At 37.1% G+C, this 16,780-nt stretch overlaps 1 protein-coding gene across 4 annotated transcripts in view; it reads right to left on the bottom strand.

The window, feature by feature from the left end:
• Positions 1 to 2,191: 2,191 nt before the first annotated feature.
• Positions 2,192 to 16,780, bottom strand: part of LOC105489144 (ubiquitin like with PHD and ring finger domains 2) — a 98,033-nt gene continuing 83,444 nt past the window's right edge. For 3 of the 4 annotated variants that reach the window (XM_011753835.2, XM_011753836.3, XM_071077762.1), the window contains 7 exons: positions 15,352 to 15,458; positions 11,929 to 12,091; positions 10,805 to 10,945; positions 9,039 to 9,135; positions 8,219 to 8,376; positions 4,580 to 4,678; positions 2,192 to 3,212 (listed from right to left, as the gene is read on the bottom strand). In XM_011753835.2, the coding sequence (XP_011752137.1) occupies positions 3,066 to 3,212; positions 4,580 to 4,678; positions 8,219 to 8,376; positions 9,039 to 9,135; positions 10,805 to 10,945; positions 11,929 to 12,091; positions 15,352 to 15,458 (912 nt within the window). In that variant the 3' untranslated portion in view covers positions 2,192 to 3,065. Of the gene's footprint in view, positions 3,213 to 4,579; positions 4,679 to 8,218; positions 8,430 to 9,038; positions 9,136 to 10,804; positions 10,946 to 11,928; positions 12,092 to 15,351; positions 15,459 to 16,780 lie in introns of those variants that run through there. The other variant, XM_011753837.3, reaches the window with a different exon arrangement.

The following is a 16,780-nucleotide window of genomic DNA, read 5'->3' as shown; positions in this document are numbered from 1 at the left end:
AGCAATTAATCACAATGTGAGGTCTTTATTTGGATCCTGATTCAGACAAACCAACTAAAAACAAAACAGCAATTTATGACATTTGAGACCTATGGAAATTGGAACGTTTACTAGATATTTGATGATGTAAAGAAACTTAACCTTTTAACATGTTTAAGAATATTATTGTGGTTATGTGTCCTAAAGTCCCCATTTTCTAGACACCAACTGAAATATTATGTAAAAGAACTGTGATGATTCAAAGGTTCAATAATAAATAATTGCTTAGCTTTGGGCCGTTCTTCACATCTGCAAATATGCTAAGCCACAATTAGCTTTCTTAGTCTATCATGTTATAGCTAGAGTTCAGACAATACAAAGCAGAACTGTGGGAATCAGCTATTTTGCTAATCAAAGTGGTAGAAATAAACCAGTTCAAGTAGCTGAAACTGGAAGATATTTCCCACTCTTCATGCAGAAATGTGGCCAATACGAGAGGGGATATAGAACTGAATGATGCAACTTAATGATTCCTTTTCAATTTAAGAAGGTCCTATTTAAATGCAATGCCACAAAATAAAAATGATCCCAATGTTTACCTCTAAGAGACAATAGTTCCAGGCATTTCCCACAACCTGATTTGGAATTTAGTTGAATTCAGGAAAAGCACTGAAACTAGTTGGCCATATATCCAACAGTGAGGGCCTGCCTATATAGCAAACATCACCAGCTCTGGACACAAGACTGCCTAAGTTTGTCACAGATCCACCTTTTGATTGTTATATGACCTTTGGTCAAGTTACTTAACCTTTTTGCGCCACTGATATTCATCCATAAGATGGGGATAACAATATTTGTTGTTGGTAGAATTCAATGAATATACATAATACATACAAGTGACTAGTACAAAGTAAGTATTCAATGAATGGTATTTATATGGCTGTGAACTTAGGCGTGGAAAGACTGACTGGATCACATTAAAACTTTTCTCTGATAAAAACAGTGTGTTTTTCGAGGGGGTGTGATGGGGATCAGGGTCTTGCTCTGTCACCCAGGCTAAAGTGCAGTGGAATGATCATGGCTCACTACAGCCTCAATCTCCTGGGCTCAAGCAATCCTCCCACCTCAGCTACCCAAGTAGCTGGGACTACAGGCACACACTGGCACACCCTGCTAATTTCACTTTTTGAGAGACAGGGTCTTGTAATGTTGCCCAGGCTGGTCCGGAATTCCTGTGCTCAAGTAATCCTCCTACCTTGGCCTCCCACAGGGATTACAGGTATAAGCCATCGTGCGTGGCCCAGTAGTATAGAGAATAGAACAATGTTTTGAAACATTCTTATGTCTGTGAAATAAGTAGCACTGATTAGACTAAAACTGAACATAGAACAGAAACTACAGACAAAATGGTCACTAGGTGACTATTTTACATTTTTTTCCCTATTAAACTTAAAACAAAACAAAACAAAACAAAACTGGCCAGGCACGGTGGCTCATGCCTGTAATCTCAGCACTTTGGGAGGCCAAGGTGGGTGGATCACGAGGTAAGGAGATAGAGACCATCCTGGCTAACACAGTGAAACCCTATCTCTACTGAAAATATTTTAAAAATTAGCCAGGCATGGTGGTGGGTGCCTGTAGTCCCAGCTACTCGGGAGGCTGAGGCAGGAGAAAGGCGTGAACCTGGGAGGCGGAGCTTGAAGCAAGCCTCAATCTCGAAAAAAACAAACAAACTGAGGGCCGGGCACAGTGGCTCATGCCTGTAATCCCAGCACCTCGGGCGGCCAAGGCAGGCAGATCATGAGATCAGGAGATCAAGACCATCCTGGCTAACACGGTGAAACACCGTCTCTACTAAAAATACAAAAACAAAATTAGCCGGGTGTGGTGGCAGGTGCCTGTAGTCCCAGCTACTTTGGAGGCTGAGGTGGGAGAATGGTGTGAACCCAGGAGGTGGAGCTTGCATTGAGACGAGATTGTGCCACCACATTCTAGCCTGGGCAACAGAGCAAGACTCCATCTCAAAACAAACAAAAAAACTGAGGAAGAAATCTGTTCTGAGTGCTTAAGATTTCATGCTGGTTCTCACTACCAGTGCAAAGTAAAAAAAATGTTTCAATAGAGATACACAATGAAAAACTCCAGAAATACAGGATCCCTTAGAACTGGTAACATAAGCCAGACAAGTGTAAAAAAGTAAAGCAAAATGAGCTGTTTTTCTGATCATAAAATATTTATTAAGGTATACTTTAGGGAATATAGTGAATATAAAATTTAGGATCACAATATGAAGCAATTTCAAATCCTCTCAAAGGTCAGCACAGCCCTCAAAACTCTGCAGATGTAAAACCACTGGTGAGACACTAAAAGCAGTTCGACTAGTACAGAAGTGGATTTTCATGAACATTTACAACTAGAGCATGAATACCTCTTTTAAGTGCAAAACCACACCACATTACACTAATGCAGCAACAATGCATTCATTATTGTTCTCATTAGTCATTAGTAGTCAACTTGCATAAAACACCAGAAAAAAGCACAATGGAGTTCACAAAGTGGGCTAAAAAAATGAACCTGTCCTTGCAAAACACACATTGTAATGGAAGAAGAGACGTTAAAAAAGTATATGCACACTATAGAAGCTGTGTTCATTCCAAGGATCTCAAGTGTCATTTCCTTTTCTGTAAAATCAAATTACAAGAACCAGGCACAACTAATATTTGGGAGGCAGTGTGTAGCTAAAATTTCATTTAACTAGTTATTCAATGATTTTTAAAATCCCCATAAATCTTTTCTGTCCTGAGGTAGTTGCAAAATAAATCATAACTTGGATATCAACTAGAGCTGAGGCTTTGACTTTTTACTCATTAAAACTAGTTGTTACAGGAACTACCTTTAGATATTTAAAAGACAGTTGAGAAATGGGCCTCTTACTACACACACAAGATGATGGCTATGTGGGAAAGAGGATTAGCTGCTTCAGAACGTGAGAGATACAGTCCACCATTTCTTCCACCCTCCCCGCCCATTTTAGATTCTTTATTGTCCAAAAAGCCACCATGAACAACACAGTGAAAGCAGACAGATCATCGTCCTTTGCTGTAGCCAGGGAAGAAAAGGTCAAGTAGAGTCTGCAGAATCTCATTGGGAATCATGATGTAATTCTGGCCAAGATCATGCCGGCAAGCAGGGCAGGAGAAAACCTGTGCCTTAAAGGAGCGCTGTAGGCAATCCTATGGTAAAAACAAAAACATCCAATTTAATCTGAGCATAAAGCATGTAAGTACTCAGCAACTTACGCTTTTAAATATGAACCAGACACTGGTAATGAGGGAAATGCACAGAATGAACAAACATAAAGGCTTGAATCTGCACTATGGAAAAGCCTACAGTCATGGCTTTAGTTTCATCTCTGGCAGATATTCTCAGACTTCAGGTAAATTATTTAATTTGTGCGTCAGTTTCCTCGTCTACTAAAATGATGGAGTTAGAGATTACATATAGTTCTCACTAGCCTAATCTTTTGGGTTAGATTTTAACCCTGTTCTTTCTAAACAGAGCCCTGGGGGAGGCAGGGGAGGATCAGGATTCCCTTGCTTAGAAATGAATTTTATATTTTACCAAATCACTTAACATATGGTGAGTCTTCCAAAAATATACTTAGCAACCAAGCATGGTGGCTCATACCTGTTATCCCAGCACTCTGGAAGGCTGAGGCAGGTGGATCACCTTAGGTCAGGAGTTCAAGACTAGCCTGGCCAACATGGTGAAACCCTGTCTCTACTAAAAAACACAAAAATTAGCTGGGCAGGGTGGTGCATGCTTGTACTCCCAGCTACTCTGAAGGCTGAGACATGAGAATTGCTTGAACTGGGGAGGTAGAGGTTACAGTGAGCCAAGATCGCATTGCTGCACTCTAGCCTGAATGACAGAGCGAGATTCTGTCTCAAAAAAAAACCCCAAAAAACAAAAAAAACAAAAAATACACACACACACACACACATATATATACATTTAGCAGTACTAAATACATTAAATATATAGTTAATCAACTCAAGATCAGGCACAAACTCATATGTAGATTTGTTTCCATTTTATAAAAGAAACTGAAGTTCTGAAGTTAGGGAAACATAATCACCACCGGGTAGAGCAAGATTCAAACCTTGGCTTGACTAAAACACAAACTTTCCTTTTACACCACACTGAAAACACAGTATTCAGTTCATCTGGGCGTGATGCTAGATATAACTGTTTTATATCATTTATTAATGAAAACACTCCAGTTTGCACTATAATGTATAAAACATACAAGTTATTACATAGACAAGAGCAATGACCTCTTACCTTCTTTCCCATTTCAGCCCCTCCTCAAAATTCCAAACATGACAGAATACCTCAAACGATATATATCTGAATTATTACTATCTAATTAAAACATGCATTTACCACCAAGACGTAACTAAATGCTTCTTAACTAGAAGGTTCCACAACTATCCTGCTTCATGGAAAATGTTTCTTATTCTTAGCATGCTAAGAACAGGTATAGAGATTAGTGTGCCTTCATGCCTAACAGGGAAAATGACGAAGGAATTCCACTTACTTTACAGACATTGTGGAAGCACTCAGTTGTCACAGGCTGGTAAACTAGCTCCTGGCAGCAAACACACATAAAAGATTGTTCCAATTTTTTCAGAAAATTCTACAACAGTACCCAAGGATAAGGAAAGAAAAGTTAGCAGTTCATAAAATTCATCTATTGTATATTTCAAAACAGCTAGTAGAGAATGATTCAAATGTTCCCAGTATAAGGAAAAGATAAATATTTATAGTGATGAACATTCCAATTACCCTGATTTGATTATCACATGTTATATGAATATATCAAAATTTCACATGTATCCCAAAATATATCCATCTATTATTTAGCAATAAAAATGTTTCAGTCACATTTAATGTCTTCTATTTAAAAAAATCAAGTAGTCATGATTGTAACTACCTGAGAAAAGCAAACTTATATAAAAAAACCCCATTCCACACACGTTAGTTTTAAATCATAGTATTAGGTAGGAGAAGTTGCAAAGTCAACATATGATGTTAAAAAGTCAATGTCCCTCTAAACGTCACATTCCAGGGATAAACTATTTTTCACTTAAAAAAATCATGGGCAGCTTGTCTCAAGGTCATTACATACTGACTGCCTGTTTTCAAAAAGCTGTTCTGCACAGTATTCCAGTGTATGAACATGTATTATCTATTCAATCTTCTGCTGTTATAAAACTTGAATATTTGTCTTTTGGAGCTTGAAAAACAAAACAAAACAAAACACTAGGAAACAATACTCTGTAGTATCTAATACCACACACAAAACATTTAATTTCCTAGGATTATTCTGTGATATTTTACCTCAATCCTAAAATCCCATACCTTCCTGATGCTAATGTTTACTTACGGGAGGATGAAATTATAAAAAGTAGAGACACCTAAAGTAAACATGATCAAATGGATACCCTATATTCTTCAAAAGCCATTACTGGCTCCATTTCATCTTGGCTGTTTGTTTTTTTAAGCTAGAAGTATTTTTTTGCTAAATAGTTATAAGGATAATCCTTCAGTTATTTTAGGTAGTAAGGGAGTGCATTTCATATTTATTTTTTATATTAATAGAAAAAGTAAGGCTCAGCATGGTGGTTCACACTTGTGATCCCAGTACTTTGGGAGACCGAAGCGGGTGGATCATTTGAGGTCAGGAGTTCTAGACCAACCTGGCCAACATGGCAAAACCTGTCGCTAGAAAAAAACACAAGAAATTAGCCAGGAGTGGTGGCAGGTGCCTGCAATCCCAGCTACTTGGGAGGCTGAGGCAGGAGAATCACTTGAACCCAGGAGGTGGAGGCTGCAGTGAGCTGAGATCATGCAACTGTACTCCAGCCTGGGCGACAGACCACAATCCCGTCTCAAAAACAAACAAACAAAAACCTTACAAGTTTCAAATTTAAAAATCAAATGTCACATTTCAAAAGATGTCTCATATTAACTGATTTATGAACATGGATCATTAAAGTCAAATGCATTATGGACAAAGTATTACAAACACATTTTTAAAACATGGCAATTATGGGGAGATGCTGAAAACTTTATACCAGGTACTCTCTCCCTAACAAATTCCTTTGTTAATGACCAATATTTAACCTGGTACTTCCATAGTTCCTATAATATGGGTATATCTAATAAAGGTATTTTGAGTTACAGGTAGCTACAATGTGCTAGGGACTCATCAACAGTGGTAATAAAAAGGCAGTCTGTGCTCTCCTGGAACTTACGTTCCTACAGGAGAGTAAACAAACAAAAAACAGTTTCAGATAGTAATAACTGATGAAACAGAGCAAACTGACTCGCGCCTATAAACCCAGCTACTTGGGAGGCTGAAGCGGGAGGACTACCTGAGGCCAGGTGTTCAAGATCAGTCTGGGGAACATAGTAATCCCATTTGTGTGGATTTTTTTAAAGTGAATTTTAAAAAGAGCTGCTATTTTAGAAAGGGAGGTTTGGGAAGACCTCTCTGAGGAATCTCTATTAATGCAGACTTAAAGGATATGAAAGAGTGAGACACATGAAAAGAGAATTCCAGTCACATAAACAGTATGTATGGAAAGGCCCAGGGGCATCAAGATGTTGAGGATGTATAAATAAAACAGTGACCACTGCAGTCAAGCAATCTGGGCACAAGAGTAGAAAGAGGAGACCACAGATGTAGATAGGGCTCCTGATCACAGGGACTTTGGAATGAGTTTGGACATAAATATATATTCACATATGTATTTAAAATTACTGTTGGCTAACACCTGTTTTTTCTGGCTTAATAAATGTGTTCCTGGCCTATCTGAAGAGAATGGGCATGAAACTTGTCCAGGGCAATAGTACATAACATCCAGAGTAATCACTAGCAGCAAGGTCACAATAATATGACCCAGACAGGTCAGATTCTGTCACCAGTGGGATACCACCCATAGAGAAGACAACTTTCACATGTACTCAGGTGGCTTTTTCCTCCATCTGTAATTGCTTCTTTCCCACCTACAGTGGGAACTCACCTCAGTTATCACTAACAAGCAGTATCTTTCCCAACCAGAGAATAATTAGGCTGATTAACAACTGCTTCCTGTATCTTAATTTTCTGTAAGTGAAAATGAGTGTGACCTAACAAAGACTCTCCTTATGCCTGGGTGTCCTGGCTAAAATACAAGTAACACTTCTCAAAGTGTAATCACTTTCCTCTGCCCTGTAAGCATGTAAGCCTCATTTTGCCAAGGATAACTCTATGTATCACATTTATAGACAAAGCAAATAACAATTCCAATATAAATCCAAATGATATTTGATAAATTTCAGCATTTCTAAAAGTTTAAAAATCATATTTTAAAAATTCTTCCTTAATAATAATGACTATCTCTCACAAAGGAAACGCTGTAGAGTTTTTGTGTTGCTGCTTTAAGTCTAGATAGAAAAGACATACAGACATAGGGGCACATCAACACTTTGGAGAGAAAGAAAACAGAAAAGTAATTGTATTATAAATGACAAGGGGTCAATATCCAAAAGAAGATTCAAATTTATAAGTAAAATTAAAGACACAATAAGTGAGTAAAGAATGAAGAGACAGTTCATATTTGAAGCCTCCAACTTTAGGGATTTGATAAGAAAGGCTTGCTTGCAAAACACAGCTTAACACAAAAGCCACACGTTAATTAACTATGTGATTTGTTTTTACTTTAAAATTATGTGATTAAGAAAAAATGAAAAATTTTAAAACATAAAATACTTAATAGATAATCTGGTTAATTTTACCGCTTAGTTTAACATGTAGGTTTTGAAAATTGTGCTGAACTGCTTAAGACTTATGCTGTTAAGTAACCTTGAACTGTAACAAAAACTTTTGTGGCGATTTTTAGATTAAACTGACCATGTTTCACAACTGAAAATTCTTCTGAGAACAGTACCTCCAAATAAAGTAAGCTTGGGCATAGAGAAGTCAAAATCCAGCATTCTAAGAGGTTTAAAGTAAATTTAGGAGCATGCATATGAGTTGCCTTAGATTATTTCCGAAAGGTAGTGGCATTGGATGAGAAAATCAGATAAAAGGATGAAGTTTTGACTGACACGTGAAAAACATACTTCATGAGACAATTATTTATCATTTGTTAATATCAGAATGTTATTATTTTTAAAAATCTTCACATACTGGTCCTTCCACAAGATGTGCAAGCACTTCATCCCACAGTTTCTGGTTTTGACAGTCTTCTCTGATGAGATGTTGCTGCTGAGGAGTTAGTTGAAAAGCCTCAATTGCTTCTGCTGAATCTGATGCTTTGTATACTTTGGAGGCGCTTGGACAGTCATCTAGATTTATTTTAAAAATGTATCAGCAGACTTACAAGTGGTTCTAAGCAGAACTATGAAACAAAAGAGTTAACTGGCACAAGTAATGTTTAGCAGAAAGATAACCAACATAAAACAGCATCTAATTTCCCCTAAAATTTAGGATATTGTTATTTCCTGCTATTTGGCTCTGACACTATTAAAATAAACAAATGATCCATCTTCTACCACCGCCCTCCCCCAGCCAAATCTTTTGCTTTCATTTCTTGTAAGTCTCTCAATTTATTTTCTTAATATTTCTCTTTATTAAAAAGTATGTTGGCTGGATGCAGTGGCTTCCGCCTGAAATCCCAGCACTTTAGGAGGCTGAGGTGGGAGGATCCTTTCAGCCCAGGAGTTCGAGACCAGCTTGGGCAACATGGAGAAACTCCATGTTCTAATACAAAAATTAGAAAAAAAACCCCTGGCTAATACAAAAATTAGTCAGGTGTGGTGGTGTACAGCCGTGGGCTACTCCGGGGGTTTAGGTAGGTGGATCACTTGAGCCCAGGAAGTCAAGGCTACAGTGAACCAAGATCTTTCCACTGCACTCCAGCCTGGGTGACAAGAGTGAGACCCTGTCTCCCAAAAAAACAAAAACAAAAAAAGGATCTTATTATTTATATTTTGCAATCATTACCTACCATCTGAAATTGGCCTTTTTGTGGTTCCACTGGGCTGCTTCTTTGACTGTCCTTTAGTCTTCTTCCCTTCTTTATCTGAAGGGTAACCTGCTGGATACTGATGGGGGAAGGAGGCAGAGTACAATGTAGATTTAAGCTTCACAGAGAAGGGGAGTTTAGATCCTGGTGAGAAATTAAAAGGGAGGGGAGGACTACACTTGCCCCAAACTGAAAAACTTTACATAAAAGAAACAGACAGAGGAAAAGAATTCAAAGCACAGGTAACTATTAAAATCCCAATTTCAGTGTAAAATCACATAGCTGTGACTACTAAGAGATTCCATTTTATAATACACTGATCTTAAGTTTCAGATCTAAGAAAGGTAAGTCTTCAGGAGCTGTGATTAGATTTCTTTAAAGTGTAAGGAAAGTAGAATACAGATATGAAGGTAAATGAGAACCAATCACAGAGCACAACAGATAGAAAGCAAATAGATTGGATCATACTAAATTGTGGAGTTGATCTAAAAAAATATCAAAAACATTAAGGGTCAAACTTCTCATCTCCTAAAGTAAGAAGGAGCTTTTAGAAAACCTAAAGCAACTAAATTACTAAATCTTCCATCAGCTAAGAGTTAGACTTGAAGAAATACATTCTATCTATTATCCTTATGTTTCAATGGCTACCTTTGAGGGGGTGGGTGGGGTGGCAGGAGCATGCTTTGTAATAAGTCATGCTTAAAGCACTGTTATGTTTCAGGTCTCAATGACTAGTACTCATCATAGCAGATGGGCTCACATGCTTCTGCTCACAGTTTCAAATCTAACCTATCTAGAACAATGCTCTCAACAGGGACATCTGAAAAATCTTCTGAAAGTAAATTGGACGAAGTTTTTTTAATATTAAAAAGAATTATTTTAGTAGTTGTTTTAGCAGCTGATGGTCTTATTTTCAACAATCAATTCTATGAGTTTAAAAAGACAACAAAAACAGAAACAGACTTGCACTAGAAGACACACACTCACCTGCGTGGGTGGTCAGACACTTGCCCATAGTTCAGTCCCTACACATGCAGTGTGGGCAGAGCCAGGGGAAATGATAAAGCTGGCAATTTTTATGGGAAGCACAACAATGGGGAATGATGGGAGATGAACTTAAACCATGCACTGAAGTCAGTATCAGGGACAAATTCTAGGGTATACAGGCAGTGAAGGGGAAATGCAGCCATACCATCCACTATGCATACAAAATCAACGAAGTCTTTATGGGTTAACAGCAGAGCATGGGCAAAGGGGAAAAAAGGCAAAGCACTAAAGGAGGTGGCAGAGCAGGGAAGCAGCTTTGCGGGGGAAGAGAGAAAAGGGGTGAGGAAAAGTGAGAAAGGGAGAAAGCAGACCACTCTTAAAAAGTCACCTCCCACCCTTCCCCTACCAGACAGACATCCCCTGTGCCCTCTAGGATAAATGTGCTTTTCCAGGGCCTCCTATACCTACATTTTATGAATCCCTTTCCCAAACACTTCAAGTCATTTCCAAATTGATTTGGAAATACTTTACTTTTAAAATTAACAAGTCCAGCTTTTCCCAGGCACAACCCTTGGTCCTAGGGCAGTCTGACATCTAGGATACCACCTTTTCTTTCTTTTCCTCTATTTGCATGATCTTATTCCTCACCCCTTATAGTCCACCAATCAATTGCTGTGGGTTATATCCAGTGTTAAGGCATGTAGATAGTGGAGGTATATATTTTTATGAACACATAGGTAGCTAGACAAATGTAATCTAACCTGTAAACGTAGACATAATCTCCTTGACCGTTCTATTCCTTCAGAGGTCCAAGGAGCAGGTTCAACATCATCTCTTCTTAAAAGATAGCGCCAAACCAAGAATCCATGGCTTGATGAAATCTCTGGCCAGTATTTCACCACCTAAATTATAATATTTCAGTGCCAGTTTGAGATTTAAAGTTTAGGCTTATTCATCACATTAGTGGTATCAAAATAATCTTTGCCAGAATTAAATGCAACTTCTGAATATACTGCTTTGCTGTAAGGATAGTAAGTCAAGAATATTCGCTAAAACATTTTTGACCTAATTCCTATCACAGTACTTCCCATATGAGTACAGACTGCTATAAAGTTAAAGAGAGTAACAGGATTATGCTAATTAACAGAATTTTGTATAGTAAAGATGGCAGCAAATGCCTCTTTTTAAACAAAGAATGCAAATCTATTATTATAATGTGCTCTGCTTTGAAAATCTATTACAACTACAATTATTCTAAAAAGATATATAAAAATCAAGCTATACAACAGCCAGTTACTTAAATGGCTTTATTACAGAGAACATACATTTAAAAAAAAAATCTTAACCCAAAATATAACTCTGCCCCTAGGAACTCGAAATAAGCCTTAAAAGTAAAGTGCTAGGCCAGGCGCGGTGGCTCAAGCCTGTAATCCCAGCACTTTGGGAGGCCGAGACGGGCGGATCACGAGGTCAGGAGATCAAGACCATCCTGGCTAACACGGTGAAACCCCGTCTCTACTAAAAAATACAAAAAACTAGCCGGGCGAGGTGGCGGGTGCCTGTAGTCCCAGCTACTCGGGAGGCTGAGGCAGGAGAATGGCGTAAACCCAGGAGGCGGAGCTTGCAGTGAGCTGAGATCCGGCCACTGCACTCCAGCCTGGGCGACAGAGCGAGACTCCGTCTCAAAAAAAAAAAAAAAAAAAAAAAAAAAAAGTAAAGTGCTAAAATTAAGAGTTTGCTTTATGCATCTGTTAAATTTCCAGAAAAAGTAGCAATATAAGATGGCTACTGTTTCCTCGAGCCCACCCACAGTAGTCCCCTGTAACAACCCTGCCTTGAAAGCCCAGGAAGAATGACAAACAAGATGTCATGCCAGATAGAGCACCTTATAAATGCCATCATATCTGTTGCCTTCTTCAGGAGCATATTTGCTGATCTTCCTCCCTTTAAAACTGCGTATCACTCTGACTGGCTTACCAGCTCTCCAATTCCGAGACTCTGCTCCAATTTTATCATCCAATGGAGCATCACAGTTTAGGGCCAATGCCCTAAAAAACAACAAAAAGGTCTTTATACCACGTAATTTTTCTTTAAGTATACAATCGAGTCATTAGCTCAATTAAAAGGTGAATTATACCTTACCTGATGGTTAAGATTCTATGATTCTTTCCATATTATTCCAGATAATAGGATTATGCTTTCCCCCACCAGCAGAGAAGACAAATCAGTTTTCTGATGTCACCCCCAAGCCAGGGGATTGGTTCTCAGATAGCCTGTAGGGTTCTTCTGAAAGTAATAACATCTGTGCCACGTATAATAGAAAACAACTAGAAATACATGGAATTTTTCTTTAAATAACGTTTGTTGGGGGAAGGGAGAACGTTGGAAAACTAAAGCAAATGATTGTTTTAATAGTGATCTTTGATAAGGGTGTGAGGTAAATTGCTGGAATAATGTAGAAAGAAATCCAGAAATATAAATTTGTCAGCAAGGCACAAATGACTTTCCCAGGTCTACTTTCCACATTCCAGACAATAGAGAATCCTTAAAGTTTAAAAGATATTAAGAACAAGTGCTGTATGAGAATATTCTTTAAAGGCCTCCATAAAAAGATAAATTTCAATAAGCCTAAAGCATCCAAATGTCTGTGCTAATGAAAATGAAGATTTCTGGCTGCTTGAGATCACTACATTTTACTGATAATACATGGTCAAAGAGGAACACCGAATTGGAAGCAGCACCTGACTTAGCTGGAACTTAGTATGTGCATTCATCACCTAACAATAGTAAATCAATGAACTTATTAGATGTCAGAAGACCTTTCTCTTGGGAGAACCTAGTTGTATCAAAATCTGTATTTAAATTATTTTTAGTATTTTAAAATAACAATTTTAGAATCAGTTTAAAATTAGCATTTTCCTCTAGGACACCTATGTCTTAAATGAAAAGAAAACACTAAGAACACTTAAGGTTTAAAAAACAAACCAAAACCAGAATTATACCCAATCTGGTGAAAGCAGATATGACATAAAATGTCTTCAGGGTTTAATTCTTTGTATGCAGGCTTAAGTTAAAAAATAGACTCCAAGAATATGACTAAACTATTGAAAAGAAATATAACTATAGTTATATTTTTAGTGAGTAAATAAACTTAAAAATTTTGTTTTAAAAATAACTTATATAGTAGCTGTGGTCGAAGAGTTGAAGCTTACCAAGTTACCTTTTTTTTTTTTTATCTAAAAGGAAGATGCATTACAATTCTGGGAGGTAGAAAAAAATATAGCCATCGACTCTGGGGCTAGTATTACGTCTTACTTACAGAATATCTATTGACATACTACACATATTTTATCTTAAAGAGCTAGGGTAAGTATTACCTTCGTGTCACTGAATGGAATGCTTTAGTGCTCACAGATACCTTCAGTTATAATTACTGCCACCACTAACTGGCACTGTCAACTCACTTCTGACTTCAGATAATCAGGCTATTCAAGTATATGAAAAGAGTCCAAGAGGATGAAACTAGGCAATACAGCAACAGAGCTCCTCCATTAATCTATCTGCAGCTCAATCAGTCAGGTGCCTCTGACTGCCCTGATAAAAGATGCCCAGGTTACTTTGCTGCCCTCTTCAGTTTCTTAAAGTTGGAAGAGCTGGGATGAAATAGGAATAAACTCAGAAGTAAGAAGGTGTCGAACTACCTCCTAGCAAATAAGCAAAAATGAATTGAATCATACACTGCCGGGAAAAGAGTATACTATGGGTCAGAGCAAAGGGTCTCTCACCTCAGTTTTCATGTTTGTAAGACATACAGGTACCTTTGCCCAAGCACTTTTACAATCACAAGGCGTATTCACAACTTAATGTATAAACTGACAGACGGAATGTTAAAGTCTCTCTGATAATTCAATCCTAAATTGTTTTCAGTTGATACTTCATTTTCACTATCTCCTCTTTATAGCAAACATTTTTACTATTTGTGAATTATTTTTTAATGAGACTGTAGCGGTACTTATTACATTGTCCAAAAGCGTGAAAGGAATCTAACATGTACATTACAACGGTGGGTGGTTATGAAGGAAGTTCCTTTCAAGCAAAACTATCAATTATTAAAGGGAAAAATAATTTTCAGATTTGACAACTTGAAAGAGTCCTTTTGTAAATGTGAGATACATTTTCATTGACAAAAACACATCAAAATATTTATTTTAAGACATTCTTCTTGAAGGACTGCTTTCTTGCTAGAAAAGAATAGCTAAGCTCCTGTCTCAAGAATGTTTTCACCAGCAAATCTGACCTGTCTCCTCTGCTGGTTCAGTAAAAATAATCCTACTGTCAGAAACAATATAGAACACATGAAAACAGAGATTCTATGTAAGTTGATCCACATGAAAGTCTTGAAATCATACTGGTATATTCTTTACATCACACAGTAATCAGAAATTAAGGGGACACTACTTGAAACTAAGTGATTTAGACTCAAAGTGAAAAACACTCATTTTTACTCAATCCACAAAACACCCTTAATAATAGGATATAAAAGCTGTTAACTTTATGAAATGTTCACAAAAATTTCAGTATGACAAACTATAATGTGATTTTTGCTATCTGGTGGTCTGGGTTACTTATTAATATTGGTATTAGCATGCATTTATAAAATAAAACATTTTGAAATTAATAAATTTTCTGTACACACGGGAGCTGAGATGTCATTAGTATTTCTATAGAATAAAAGTCAGCACACGGTGGCTCTTCTGTAATGTCTTAAGGGGATTTAGTTAGAAAAGATCACTTTTGTAACTAAATGAACATTCCCTTTAACAACTCTTAGAAGATATCTTATTAGCAGACATCCTAAAAGTACATTCAGTACAGACCTGATTAAGTTACCTTATGCTTCATTTATGTACATAAATGTGGCTCTCAAACATAACTTTATTTCACGTTACTAAGTTTACTCTAAAAAGGAGTTTGTCACTTTTAGCTTTGATCAATGGGGCAGTAGACAAGCCACCTTATTCTCAATTTCGCTTAAATTATACAGGCTCCTTTCCTTCAAAGTTGTGAACTTTTTCAAATGCATACCACATGTGTTCAGTAAGACTAGAAATTATGGCATTTAAAAAACAACAGTATAAAGATATGTTAGGATGCTGATAAACAATTACGTAATCAGGCACTGGAATTTTAATTTCACATCTTTAACTCCCAGTTTGAGATTCTCCTCTGCAATATAAGTTACAATTTACAGTCCTATGATGAAACTTTTATTCAATGTTCAAATTCTAAACAGCGTTTACAGTAGTACCTGTTCATGTTTGTTAATGTTTGATCAGCTGAAGGTGCGCCAATTCTTTTATTACCAGCAAGATTTTTACCACCGCTTCCAGTGTATGTGAACTCATCACCTCGGTCCTGTCAGAGAAGATATTCTTTATTAAGAAAGCTAAACCCAAGTATAATTTCACCAATGCTTATTTCAGAGTCAAAACATTTCATTAGGATGTTATGAGTTGACGTTTTCTCTTGAGGCATCTCCCAAAATAATGCAAAATTTAAATGCAATCTTGTGTGTAGTATACCTTCAAGTTACATAACTTGACCTAACACTTTAAATTATACTTTCCAACATCTCCAAATATGGTTAGACTCATGCTATATATGTAGTAATATTTTACTACAATAGAATGTTACAAACAAGGTAAGCTCTTATGGGTTTAAATATTATATTTTATTCAATTCAATGTTAAAACTTAACAATACTAGCTTGTAGGTTCTTTATAGATAACACCACTTCAACAAACACTCCATAACCAGATTTCCAACTGACATCTACACCATACCGAAGTGTGCTGTCTCAAATTTCAAATTCTGGCATTGACAATAAATAAGTACTACAAAGCAAGTTTACCTAAAAACTTCGTATTCAATTTTCTTTGTTTTGGAGACAGAGTCTTGCTCTATCACCTAGACTGGAGTGCAGTGGCGCGATCTCGGCTCACTGTAGCCTCTGCCTCCCGGGTTCAACTGATTCTCCTGCCTCAGCCTCCCAAGTAGCTGAGATTACAGCAATGTGCCACCATGCCTGTCTAGCTTTTGCATTTTTAGTAGAGATGGGGTTTTGCCATGTTGGCCATGTTGGTCTCAAACTCCTGGCCTCAAGTGATCCACCTGCCTTGGCCTCCCAAAGTACTGGGATTACAGGCATGAGCCACTGAGCCCTGGCTTTCATATTAAAATTCTAACAGCATAGTAAGTTCCCTTTATTTCATACTCTGCGGATTCACTTATATCACATTCAGGTAAAAAAAAATTGCCTCCCATTAAGAAATTTGGAAAAAAATTTGAAAAAAACTAAAAGTAGTATAAAGTATCTACTAAATGTAAAAAAAAAAAAAAGCCAAAAGATGTTACATGCACTAGCTCTCCAATTACTTCTATAGCAGCTACAAATTTATATGGATATTATTGTCTCTATCTGATTCAGTACTTGAAACAAATTAAGAAAAGTAACTATCAGTGCACAATTAATTCTACTAACACTAGCAAAATAGTGATTCTTTAATGCAAGATCATTTTAATTAGTTTAGACAACTTAGACAATGTTTTGTGTCTACCAAATTCTTATTCTAGAAGTCAATTATTTATACTTTGTTTTTTCCTCGGATTAAAAGCCACAACTAAAAATCTCATGGTCTTACAGTGTTTTTATTGGTCCAAAACCCTTAAATTTACTT

The sequence above is a fragment of the Macaca nemestrina genome, chromosome 14, assembly GCF_043159975.1.
Source record: "Macaca nemestrina isolate mMacNem1 chromosome 14, mMacNem.hap1, whole genome shotgun sequence".
In the NCBI taxonomy this organism is placed as follows: domain Eukaryota; kingdom Metazoa; phylum Chordata; class Mammalia; order Primates; family Cercopithecidae; genus Macaca; species Macaca nemestrina.
The sequence above is the reverse complement of the archived record's forward strand: the minus strand, read 5'-3'. Positions and strand labels throughout refer to the sequence as shown.